The 13,025-nt window shown below is 51.5% G+C and overlaps 1 protein-coding gene across 1 annotated transcript; it reads right to left on the bottom strand.

Moving 5' to 3' along the window:
* Positions 1-195: 195 nt before the first annotated feature.
* On the bottom strand, positions 196-12,455 carry LOC106040231 (ATP-dependent RNA helicase DDX19B). The gene is made up of 12 exons (XM_066982282.1): positions 12,303-12,455; positions 11,655-11,703; positions 11,160-11,213; positions 10,140-10,275; positions 7,848-7,940; positions 7,160-7,262; positions 6,305-6,419; positions 5,547-5,724; positions 4,863-5,100; positions 3,682-3,844; positions 2,665-2,856; positions 196-2,087 (listed from the first exon to the last, which is right to left on the bottom strand). The coding sequence occupies exons 1-12, from the start codon at positions 12,357-12,359 to the stop codon at positions 2,026-2,028; spliced, it is 1,440 nt and encodes a 479-aa protein (XP_066838383.1). The 5' UTR covers positions 12,360-12,455; the 3' UTR covers positions 196-2,025.
* Between the last annotated feature and the right edge of the window lie 570 nt (positions 12,456-13,025).

Consider the following 13,025-nt stretch of genomic DNA (forward strand, 5'->3'; position numbering starts at 1 on the left):
GGCAGCATTTAACGATTCCTGGTGGGCCGCTGCCTTGTTTTCACAAGAAGAATTCCAGAAATTCCCCATTGAATCTGCTGGGGTTCAGTCTGGCTGCTTCAGGAAAGCCAGACACTGAAAACCCACCAGGCCTCCTTACCCGAGGCTTTTAAGCAAGAAAAAGGCATCCAAGCAAGAAAGGAGCTGAGGCACCGCTCGGTACGTGTTCTTTATTCCAATTAAAAGTACATTAGAAACAGCACACAGGACCAGCAGCAGCTTCCGTGACAATTCAACCCGATGCACTGCTGTCGCGAGGTCATTCAGCTGTACTATTAAAGTAGGTGATTGAAACATGTCTTCCACTCTGCACGCAAGCACTCACTCACCTGCCACTTTAAATAGGTTTCCAACAGAATAAAAATAGATACACCCCAGAATACAAAAAGTTTAATTTTAAGTTTTTTTTTTTTCCCACTAAAGCCTTTATACAAATTGATAAAAGGGTGCACAATTTCCTAAAATTTTAGGTACATTTTAAACGAGCCTTTTTTTACTTGGTAAAAGGATCCATGTTCCTGTCTTTGAACAGAATATGATGGCCAAAATTGCAAAGTAAATTCCTAGTTAAATTTACAATTTGTACATTTGTTTTGAAGTGATTCCTGCACTGAGTAGCAGGCCGATGGCTGCTCACGCACGTCCCATTTTTCCCCCCAACAAGAGCTGTGCACCACTAAGTTCTAGGTCAGGAGCCTCCTTCTGGAAACCAGGCCGGGGCAGCAACCCGCAGGCTGTCAGCTGCGCACGCTAAAATGGTCCCAACCGAACTAAAAACCACAGAAGTCGCAAAGAATTCCTTCTCTGGCGAGGATCACCTTAGGGCAAGAGACCGACGGCCTGCCTGTCTGCACTACGAGCGCAACGAAAGCGGAGGCGCTTCCCCTCTGAAATTTGGCTGAGCAATTTAACTCAAAACTCTGATACTGAAACATCCTGTAAATGTAAATTTGGTGTTCTAAAGGTTTTTTTTTTTTTGGTCAATACACGCTATTACCATTTTATTTTTCTTTTTTTAAGCCAGACAAATATTTCTGTTACTGGTCAGCGAAGTCCAGCAGTTGTGTACATGATTCACCCAGAGCTTCGCAGCAGCATCTCAGAACCGGCACTACCTGCCTGAAGGTGACTAACCCCCACTCCAGCGGACACTATAATTTTACGGAGGTGAATTTATTCAGAAAATCAATTAGTACAGTTCCCTTCACACTGCCCCTCCCTCCCCATCTACCCACCTATAGTTTGGCAAGGTTAAACGCTTCAGATGAACTTCTAGAGTACTTACTTCAGCACTGCCACCACTGCACCGCTTTACGTATAGTGGCCATTCTAACAACTCAAGGACAAAGTAAAACAAAATACCGCCCAGCGAAAGCAACACGGCACCTGTGTCAGAGAGTCGGACCTACTGGAGACATCCTTTGGACAATTTACTTAACAAAGAGCTGGGCAAATCCATCAGGAAGCCAGAAATGAGTCTTAAGAGCTCAGAGGAATGCCAGAGAATGACATCCTATTTTGTACAGGTTGAGTTTCTAGCCAAGAAACAGCTGCCTTGGTTTGGTTTTTCTTTTTTTTTTCTCCTTAACCCATGTCCGTTATATATTTGGCTGTTGAATTTTAACTGATCACATTTAGGCTGAACTTTACCCCAATTAAAAGCAATAAAGCTTTTTTTTTTTTCCCAGATTAGTTTTTGATAATTACATATTGCCTGTTTTTGGCAAGTCTATTTCTTACAATTCAAAAGATCTTTCTATTTTAAGGCTAGACTAAGAAATGTTAAAAGCTTCTGTAAACATTTCCTCCCCATAGTTGCACATTTTGTAGTCCAACTGTAATTTTTAAAATGAGGTAATTTTTGTGTACTCATATCTTAGGAGTCCTTTTCGGGACTAGCTGAGAGGCATGCCAATCTGAACGCTGATCCAATTGTAGTGGGAGAGCTTCCACAGCAGGGTACACACCAGTTCCAGCAGCTGTACTTCAGTTAGTTATCTTCTCGATTTCATCCAAGTCGTCAGTGTCCAATTTGTTTATCTTTTTGTCTGTGAAAGATGAAAAATAAGTCACGCACCGTACCACCGAGCAGGGGAGGGAAAGACGCTTTCTTCAGGTCGTCCTGAGTGCAGATTTATCCATCAAACATTCATTCAAAGTTTTATGTTGCAGTTTTAAAACCTCTTTCTTTTCTCAAAGGCCCACCACGATACTCACACGTTACCAGCTCCACGTGCCCATTTGAAGGACTATCCAGGTAACCAGCAAACAGACAACTTATTTCTACTCACACAATGCAGCAGCTCACAATCCTGAAAGTAACATTTAGGTACTCGAGAGGCACCTACTGCATGCTGCCCTACAAAAACCGTGGCTCTCACAAGGAGTATTTATGTGGTAACAGCTCAATACCCTCTTGCATGGGAACAAATACTGCTTGTTGTGCAGTTTCTTTTCCAAATATTTCTTTTGGAGCCAACTGCAACGCAAAAATGCAGCTCGTGCTCTCCTGAATTCAGTTTTAAGGCTCAACAAACATTCATTAGCCAGACCTGCTCAGTATACAGCAAGTCAAAATTCTGCAGGAACATCTAATTTTAGAGAAATAAGCCTGAGGGTACGTACTGAAGTGTTCCTGGATTCTGTTGAGAATATTCATGCTGTGCTTGCTGTCCACCATGTTGATAGCCAGTCCTCGCTTGCCAAAGCGACCTGTGCGCCCAATCCGGTGCAGGTAAGTCTCGTTATCAGGATTTCCATCTTTATCCACAGGAAGGTCAAAATTGATAACAACAGAGACCTGCTCTACATCGATCCCTGGTAAAAGAAAGCATCGGATGCCATTTAAACCATTTCATAGCAGGAACAGCCTCCTCTGGCCCAACCTGCATGCGTTTTTATCAAATGTCTAGGTTACTCAACAGCTGAACTTCCAGCTGTTTTCAGATAGCTGCCGTGTAGTTGCCTCCAACCTGCACAAAGACTTAAAAACCAGTCTCACGCTCTGAGGCAACACCAAAAGGGGCGAAGGCTGGCCCACAGAACCTACAAGTGCTAAGTGTAAATGGCTTTTCTCCCCGGGGTAGTTATGGGGTAGTTTGACATCTAGCCATCTAGCGACCACACCAGAGAATCCCACTGAAGGGGCGAACAGAAAAACAGTCTGAGCCGCTCAGGTTTATCCAGTGTTTAACAATTTCTCCTCCTTTCAGCAGCTTTGCTTTTTCACATATCGTGTTGTCTTAACTGTTCCAAGACGTTGAACTGCAATACGAATTCCTACTGGGGTTAAGTAGCTTTCAGATTTCCCTGTTTTGGAAACAGGGAAATGTTTTTTTAATTTAATCATTTAGGGTCAGCAGTACAAGCTAGACATGGCAACAGAAACATAAAACGTCACGGGATGGACATCTTCATCTCAAGCTGCAGGAAGCCTGCAAGGAGCCCTGTGTTTGCCCACAGCCATCTTTATATGCGCAGACACAGGCAGCAGCCAGAAAGTCCAGGAATTGCTTTAAGGAACCTTGTTTGTCCACACTGGAACGCTTGATACAAATTCTTTCTGCAAGCTGCTCGGCAATATTTCATCTTATAATAAAACATTGCTCCTGCCCCCCCCGGCGCAGCTCTGCCGTGCCCTACCTCTGGCACAGACGTTCGTGGTCACCAGCACCTTCTCTTTGCCCTCTCGGAAGCGCTCTATGACGGCAGCTCGCTGCTCCACCATCATTTCCCCGCTGAGCAATGCCACCTGGTGGCCTTCCTTCGAGAGCTCTGCCGCCAGCCAGCCAGCCGTCTTCCGAGTCTGAAACACAGAGAGAGAGGGGGCCGTCTTTGGGAGGAAGCTTTAACGTTGTAGGACATGAAAAAGCCTCTCTTGGCTAGACTGGAAGTTCCGTGGCTCCTCGGTTTTGATGTTTCACAAGGAAATGGCTCCTGAATGCCCTCCCCGTCCCAATCTGGGCTCCCAGCTCTCGTATCAGACATAGGAAAACATGCATCTGCCACCGCAGGAGCCCCTGTTTAAGAGAAGTACGTGTCTTTTGGTGCTCTGCTCCTCAGTTTTCACTCTGTGAGGAGACTGGCATTACATACGTGCACTAAAGTCTCAGGACCATTGTCAAGAAAACAAAACTACTCAGCTTGGAAAGAGACAGGGTTTGGGCAGGATGAACCTGTGAAGTCCAACAGAGGCTCTACACCGTGACGAATTAAACCGTTTCCAGCGATGTTGTTTTTCCAAGCTCTGGTTATGTCTGACGTCTCAAGATAGCGTAAAAGCAAACTGCTGCAGCAGCCTCCAAATCCAGGTTTTATCCTATCTGAGTCAAGCTTTATGGGGCTCAGCTGGTGCTATCTGCACTGTTTTTCTAAGATCAGTGTCTTCCATAAAAAAGAAAAAGCCCCGGTATAATTCATGGAGAGATCCCAGCTGTGTAACAGCCCATTACCAGAGGGAAATGGGGGAAAAACTGTATCAGATGAAGTACAAGACTTTCCCATCCCTCGCTCTGCCCTGTTTTTATCCACCTTCCAACCTCACTTTTTTTTTTTCCTGTAGTTCTGACCAATATTGTTTTGGAAAAGGCTGCATTACTCTGATCTTTGCTTCAGAAGACTTCAAGAATAAAAATGGCCATTGTGGATTGGCCATTTCTTTGAGTGAAATCAGGATATCACTCAAAGAAGGTGCCAGAAAAGCCAAAGAAAAGAGCAATCTGTCTCCTTGGTTACCTTTTGGAAAAAAAAAAAGAAGGCCAGATTTTTAGCACCGACAGATACTAACAGGGTTCTTGGGACTAACGTTCCCCAAAAGGACTCACGTGGCAGAAGATCATGGCCTGGGCAATGGTTATAGCGCCATAGACATTACAGAGAGCCTGGAACTTCTCATCTCTGTTATTGCACAGAACGTAATACTGCTTAATAGTGTCCAGCGTCTCCTCTTCTCGCTTCAGCTTGATAATGTTTGGGTCAGGAACAACTTTTTGAGCAAACTTCCACACGGAATCCTCAAAAGTGGCTGAAAACAGAAGCATCTGGCAGTCCCTGGGGAGCATCCTGCAAGAGAAAGCGAAATGGGCAGGGTCCCCACGCAACAGGAGCGTGGCCCTGTGACACCCTGATGGGATTCATGCCCCGCGCAAGGCAGAACATCCTCAGAGCCATTTCCACGGCTGCAAAGGCTCGTGCTTTTCTCACCAGCACCTGATCGTTCCCACGTGGAACGGAGGCATCCAGACTCACATTCTTAAAAATGAGTAAGCCTTACTTCAGGGACAGACGTTTTATTCTCCGAGAAAATTAAACTGCTTGTCGTCCCCTGACATTCTGCCTCTACCAGCCATTAGGATTACAGCTAAATATATCGTTTTAATCTTGTTGCTTTCTCAGGAAAGACACCAGTCAAGAACGTAGCCCCACTGTCCCTGTGTTACCAAACAGCTATCATTCAGAGGAAGAAATAGCTGCCTCCCTACCCGAGGCAACGTTCACCGAGTCCTTACCTCTGAATGCGAATGCTCTGATCCTGATGGCCCTGGGTTGCTATCATCACATCAGCCTCGTCTAAGACGAACACCTTGATTTTCTTGGGGTCTATGAATTTCAGCTTGGAGCACCAGTCCAGCACAGTGCCAGGCGTGCCGATCACAATCTGCTCAGAGATCTTCTGACCTCTCTCCACTGCCAAGACACAAAGGGAATCGTTCACAAGGTGGCCCTGCAGACAGCGAAACGCTCTGCCCCCTCTCCCTCTCTGAACCAGCCTATTTTGCCATTTGACTGCTCTACGGCACACGTAGCTGAAAGGTCAGCTGTGCTAGTGCCACGTGTCCCTTCACAGGTGAGAAAGTGAGTGTGTGAAGCATACAGGACCCACGGCTTCATTCCAGTTTGAAAGATTTAACAGTCAGCACAATTCTTTTAATTCAGCTGTTAGACTGCATCTCCAGACTGCACAAGCCATCCGTAACAGCTCAGTACAACTCCTCGTATTTAGCTGAGATTGTGTCAAGGAAGAAATCGTGGTAAAGCCAAAAACATTCATCACTGCCCCAGTGCCACCCTCTAGGTGAATTCCCATTACTTTAAATTTGTATTCAGTACAGATCTGATACTGGCGAGAACAGGACTCGGCAGTGCCCACCTCTAATAGGAAGCCCAGCAGACTGATTTGCATGTTTTAAAAGCGTTACGTTCCAGGGCTGTATTGCACCCCCACTTTTTCACGTGCAGCCTGTTGGTGGTGTTTCACCTTACTCACATTTATTGCCTCGCACAGCATACGCGAGCTTCAGCTCCGGGTAGAACTTCCCCATCTGTTCGATCACTTTTCCCGTTTGAAGTGCCAGCTCGTATGTTGGGGAAAGGCACAAACACTGGAGGGACAGAGGAATAACGAGCGTTAGACGACCAATGCCCTGGGCAACACTACGACACCTGCTTTTAAAAACCCTATTTGGAATTCTACAGAGGGCAAACATGCGAGGAGCTGACCTGTTGGTGAAAACCTATCCAGTTCTGCATTCCGAAACTATGGCAAGGAGTTTATGTACTACAGTCACCTGGCGACTGGCTTGCTGTGTTCCGTTCTGCTTTTTAAGACCTGAGAATACAGACTGTCTGCTCGGGGACAAGCGTGGATAGTAATAACAAGGAATCTACCACCTGTAAGAACAGCATTTTTTAAGGAAAGGATCCTGGCCTTGGTAAAAGTGCTCAGCTATCTTCTAAGGATACTGGGTCTAAGTTGTTCCCTTCCAGGCAATGCCTGCCCTACTGTCACAGCTGTCTTCTCTTCCATCCCAAATTACACTTCCTCAACCCCTCTCAGCCTGCAGCATTTCTCTGATTTACTTCCTCCCAGAATGATAACTCCTCACAGGACAACGGCGTCCTGAGCAAAAAAAGGGAGGGAGTGTCAGGAGCAAGCTGCTAGCTAAATCCACATCTAAAGGCTCCCCACGCTGCCAGCCCCTGCTGAGCTGTTTACAGAAACAGCACTGTAGGGACAGGTTCAGCAAGCCAAGAATTTGCTCTCAGAGGTCCCAAGAGAAGCCCAGCCTCCTCACGAGGTGGCCCTGCGCCACCCCAAGCCCCACAGAACCAGAAAAGTTACCTGTGGGTACTTGTTCCCGGGTTCGACGCGGCTGAGCATGGCGAGGACGAAGGCAGCCGTCTTGCCAGTACCAGACTGAGACTGCGCGATCAGGTTCTGCGGGCTGCAGCAACACAGGGCAGAGTTAAACACCAGCGTGAGCCCAACCAACCGAGCCGCCCAGCAATGCCAGATGACAAAGAAGACGCAGCGAGTGGAGGCTTAACCACTTCAACAGCTTTTAGACGCATCGCCGCGCTGTGTGGGTGCCTGCCGTGGGGCAGAAGTTGGTTTCTGCCCTCTACCAACCCTCTTTCAGCCCAAGTGACCTCCCAGTTATGGAGATTTTGGAGGAACACTGCTGTTCTCTGGCACTAGGCACATTATGCACATCTCCCCCCGGTGTTTCAGTACTTCCCACCTTGCAGCTCAGGGGTGCAGAGAGGAAAGCCTGCCCAGCAGACGACGCAGCACCTCAACTACCCCCACCCAGCCCGGATTGCTGGAGCCGTGCTCTCTAGCAGCTTTATTTCTCCCTGGTTTTACCAGTACCAGCCCTAGGCAAAGGAAAAACCCAAGGCAGCTGTCACATCAGAAATACTGGGGCCGGGGAGCCCTTCACCACCCTCCCATCCCCAGTTCAGCAGTGGCACTCGGGCCTTTCAACTCCTTCCTCTACTGACAGGGAGCGGCAAGCGCGTGTACGTACGGTTCGGCAAGCATCATGGGCAGGGCGTTCTCTTGTATCTTTGATGGTCTGTTGAAGCCCATGGCATAAACTCCTTGCAGGAGCTGCGGTTTCCTGAAAACAGAAGAAGTTTTCTTTTAAGGATTGCCTTCAAACCCCTTCGAGGTAAGCATCCCAGCAGGCAGGATTTTGGTAGAACCAAACAAGGGTCCCTCGGTGTTCATCTCACCGAGGTCAGCGCAATACCACAGCTAGCCAGGGGCCTCTAACCCTTATTCCAGCCATACTATCTCTTTATTTTTGTTCATTTTTGAGAAAGTTACCCTCTTAACCGCTGTGAAGCTGTGGGAGTATCAGAAACAACTTCCCTGTTCACACCTTGTTACCCGTGGAAATCTAGGTACTTCTCCAGCTGAACAGAAGTGCCAAAAAAAAAATCACGTTTTCCGCTTAGATACAGGAGCAGCACCGCGCTGCTATTCTGCTGCAGCCTATTAAAATCCACTTGGTTTTCATTTGTGGACAAAAAAAGGTGAGAAAAACCCTTCCAACTGGACCCAGAGCTGCCAGGCTCTGCGGGCCCGTTGCGATCCCACTGGTGAGTGACTGCGACAGGCACCGGGAAGCTGCGGCAGCAAGGGAGAGCACAGCGCTGCTTGGAACAGAAGCTTCAAAAAAAACCAAAACCACCTCCATTTACTAAGCCAAGCTGCACGCCTGCCTTTCACACTGCATGGGGAACTCTGTTTCGCAGCTCCAGAGGCTTCTGCTGGGCTTCTCGCAGGTTCTAAAGCAGCTTTTCAGACAAGCACAGGGTAGAGACCATTAATCCCGTCCTTTAGGGCAATCCCTCCTCTTCAGATCTCAGCACCAAAACGGTTACGCCTTGAAGACCTGAGTATTAGACAAAGTAGCCTCTGTCGCTACGACCCAGGGGTGCAGCGACACCGCCAGTCCTCAAACACTCACACTGCTCTTTCTGCAAGGGAGCTTTCCAGTCCCAGCTGGTGCTCGTGTAGCCAAGGAGATTCGAGAACAACCTAACATTCAGGTTATGGTGTCAGCAGACTCTTACCGCCGACCTCCAGGCCCTCACTGGGGTGCTGTCGGCGGTGTCGAGAAGCGGAGCGCTCTCCACTCCAGGCAGGTTCCACTTTTCCTGCCCACCGTTTCCTCCTGTTAAGCACTCCCCGTTCAGCACAACCAGCTTTTTAAAAAGCCCGTATTACTTTCAGGGGCTGGCTCGAACAAAAGCCCTTTGAAACGCAACCTTGCGCTGCTCAGCAGCAAGGACGCAGAGCCCGGCTCCACCGCAGTTGCCAAGGATACACCGACTCGTAAGGCGAGGACTCAATTAGTCTGCTGGCCCCTGTCATTAACTCCCTCGGATTGTTTGCCTTCTGAAAGATGGGAATTAGTCTAAAGGGCACCGCGGGCTCTCAGTTTTTTGGGAGACATTCAGCCACGAACGTCCCTGACATCGCTGGAAACCCAGACCACCGGCAGAGGAAAGACAAGCACCCTCCCCTCGTGCTGTTCACTGCTGGATCTTCCCAAATAACCCACGAACGGGAACAGGAGATGGTTGTGCTCGTCACCTCTGGCGGCACAACAAATTTCGGGTTTTCCTGCACGCCCAAAGAACAGCCCCGTCGCTGGCAGGCAGTCTCTGAGCGCCCCCGCGCCGGCTGCAGAACCCGCAGAGAACCAACGCCGCCTGTCCCACCGAGGGGGGCTTGGTGGTGGTGGTGGCCGTGGAGGGACAGCCCTCCCTTTGCCCGGCCCCTCGCACCGACCGCGCGCAAGCTCCACCAAAATCACACATCAAAATCCAGAACGGCGTGGCTAGAGCTGGTTATAGGAGGAAACGCTAGCTGTACACAAAGCAGGGCCTACAAGGAGCTCGTTTCGGATGAAGGCCTTCCCAAGGCACCAAGACGAAACAATTCTCCTTGCGTTTAAATAATACAACACGTGATATGCTCGTTTCTTAACAACAAATTTGCAGCAACTTAAACCAGAAGCCTATGCACTTTTCAGTGGTCTGAGGCAGCCAGGAAATCTAACAGGGCACGAGGGGAGACCACAACCATCTGATCAGCTCCAGACTCGCCTCTGTTCTCACAGGCTCCTCAAAACAAGCCAGCGCTGCCCCTGCTGAGCTCAACAACGCTTCCCCCAACCGTGGGGGCCAAATAACGAGCTGCAAAACAGCCACAGGGGAGCCTGTTTAACCCTTCTGCTCTTCAGCTTGATGCAGGGGAGCTCCTGGCACCACGACCGGCCTCGCAGCCCCGGGCTGACGGCACTTACAGGCGCAGCTCCTCGAAAGACTTGACGGAGTAGAGCGGCGAGGTGGGGTCCCTCTGCAGCACCTCCACCTGGTTGGTGGTGTCCACCAGGTTGCTGCGGATCAGCTTGTTGAGCAAGGACTGGGTAGCTCTGTCCTCTGTCAAAAAAAAAAAAGGAGGTGGGAAAACAGTCACGGCCTGTTCCAGCCGCCGCTCCCGCCGAAATGCTGCACGGCCGGTCGGAAAGGACGCGCTGCACCCAACCCCAGAAATACCCAAACTCCCTGTTAGAGAGCAGAACTGTGACAGAGCCCGGGCTTCCCGAATTAAACGTCTGTCAAGGCGCCCCCCACGATATTCAGGAAGGCAAAGAAAAGCAAGCTCAGTTTTAAGGCCAAGGGGAAACCTTCACAGACACGGAGCTCTGCTTGTTAAGCTGCAGGTCTCAGATCCTACAGCTCAGCACCCAACTGCAAGAAGGGACAGGGCCAAAAGCCCCACTGTCACCTGTGGACAGACACCTTTTAGGTTTTTTTTCTTTTTTCCTTTTAAGGAAGGTTTGAGGACAAACAGCATTTCAAGATTCCCGGGTTGGAACACTCTAAGGGCTGAGGATACATGAGATCAAAACAGAAGGCGAAGTTGCTGCACTTTGGGGTTTTCCTCACGAGTCTGTCTTCTAAAGTGAGCTTCTCGTAAGGCACCTTCTGAGGGATTTAGGGCCGTCACCCACCTCTTAACAGCCATTTCAGAAATGCAATGTCTTGGTTGCTTCTGAAATTCCAGCTCTGGGTTATCCAACAGCTCCTGCACCCAGCCCTGCCTCTGAGGACACTGCTGTCCCCTCACCTCTCTTCACTCTAATCCAGGAGTCCCCCAGGTTATTACAGGACCCAACGGCTTTAAAATTTACAACGAGGTCCTTGGGGCAGGAGACAAGATCGTCCACCCTGGGGCGTAAGGTGGACTTACTTTAGGTACACAGGAAACAAATCTGTCTTTCCACACGCCTCGCCACGGCATTCACCCGACGAGCACCCACCTTTCTCCTCATCCTCTGTCTTCTCAACGTTGTCGTCCTTCTTGACGACAGCGCCTGAATTCAAAGAGAGGGGAGTGGGATTTAGGGGATTTAGGTTTGGAATTCTGTGGAAAAGCCATGGAGCGGCTCAGCAAACAGCCCTGCGGCTGCACAGCAGGAAAACCGAGCAGAGCTTGCTCTGCGCGGCCAAATCAACGCCGGTGCCCGGTCCAAGCCAAACACACCACGAAATTTTGCCATCAAGACACAGGCAGAAAGAGTTAGCCCAGCAGGGCAAGCTCAAGAGGTGGATAGTTAAGTCATTGCGACTGGCTAAGCAATCTTAGCTTTCTGTTTTGTTTTGTTTTTTGTTTTTTTTCCTGCAGCTTCTTGACCGGCCGGGTGTTGCTCGGCTCGGACTCCACCATCTTCGGGGTCTTCCCCTCTGTCCCCGAGGGGTTCTGCTCCCGCTCCAAACAGGAACGTGGTGAGACCACCACAGCGAGGGTAACTCACCGTTGGAATCCGGCTTGGCTTTGTCCTCCTTCAGGTGCAAACTGCTGAGCTGCGAGCGAGGAAAAACAGCGGGGTCAGGTCCCCGATGGGGACAGGGGCAAGGATGGGGACAGGGGCAAGGATGGGGACAGGGGCAAGGATGGGGACAGGGCGAGAGGACGGGGACAGGGGCGAGGATGGGGACGGGGGCTGAGCGTCCCCAACGCAGGGTCTGTGCCGCTGCCGGGACGGTGTGAAGACAGGGCACAGAAATGGGGGTAAAAGAGGCGTTTGTGGGGCATGAGAGGCAGCAGGACCCTGAGGTGAGGATGCACCTGCGCCTGGATGCACCGTGAGGGGAAAGGATGGTGGGGGGGGGATGAAGAGAAAGAAGGAAAAAATAGAGAGAGATATTCCCCCCCCCTCCCCCCCGTCCTGAGGACCCGGCCCCACGACCCCCGAGGCACCGAACGACCCAAAAAACGAGGGAAAAAAGGGGAGAATCGGGTCCCTGCAGCGCTGCCTGCTTGCTGCGAGGAGGCGGCGGCCGCCCCCAGCGCAGCCGGGCCCCGGCTCCGCACCGCTCCGCACCGCTCCGGGCCCCGGCCCCGCTCCGGGCCCCGGCCCCGCTCCGCTCCGCACCCGCCCCGGGGCCCGGCAGCCGCTCACCGACTCCGCCGCCGCCTCCTGCTCGTCCACGGCCAGGGCCCACGAGTCGGTGGCCATGGCCGGGCCGGGCCGGGCCTCGCCGCCAGCAGCCGCAATGGCGCCGGGCGAGGGGAGGGCGCCTGCGCCGCGCTCCTCCGGGCCGGCCGGCGGCGGCACGGGCAGGGCGGGCGGCGTTCCGGGAGAGCGGCGTTCCGGGGGGGGAAAGGGGGAGAACGGGGGGGCACGGGGCTGTGTGGGGCTGGGGTCGGCCCGAGCCTCCTGTATGGGCTCAGTCCTAACCCCTGTGTGGGGCTGGGGTCAGCCTGAGCCTCCCTGTGTGGGCTCAGTCCTGGCCCCTTTTGTGATGTGGGGCTGGGGTCAGCCCGAGCCGCCTGTATGGGCTCAGTCCTGGCCCCTTTTGTGATGTGGGGCTGGGGTCAGCCCGAGCCTCCTGTATGGGCTCAGTCCTGGCCCCTTTTGTGATGTGGGGCTGGGGTCAGCCCGAGCCTCCTGTATGGGCTCAGTCCTGGCCCCTTTTGTGATGTGGGGCTGGGGTCAGCCCGAGCCTCCTGTATGGGCTCAGTCCTGGCCCCTTTTGTGATGTGGGGCTGGGGTCAGCCTGAGCCTCCTGTATGGGCTCAGTCCTGGCCCCTGCATGGGGCTGGGGTCAGCCCGAGCCTCCCTGTGTGGGCTCAGTCCTAACCCCTGTGTGGGGCTGGGGTCAGCCCGAGCCTCCCTGTGTGG

Source organism: Anser cygnoides, chromosome 23 (genome assembly GCF_040182565.1).
Source record: "Anser cygnoides isolate HZ-2024a breed goose chromosome 23, Taihu_goose_T2T_genome, whole genome shotgun sequence".
NCBI classification, from domain to species: Eukaryota; Metazoa; Chordata; class Aves; order Anseriformes; family Anatidae; genus Anser; species Anser cygnoides.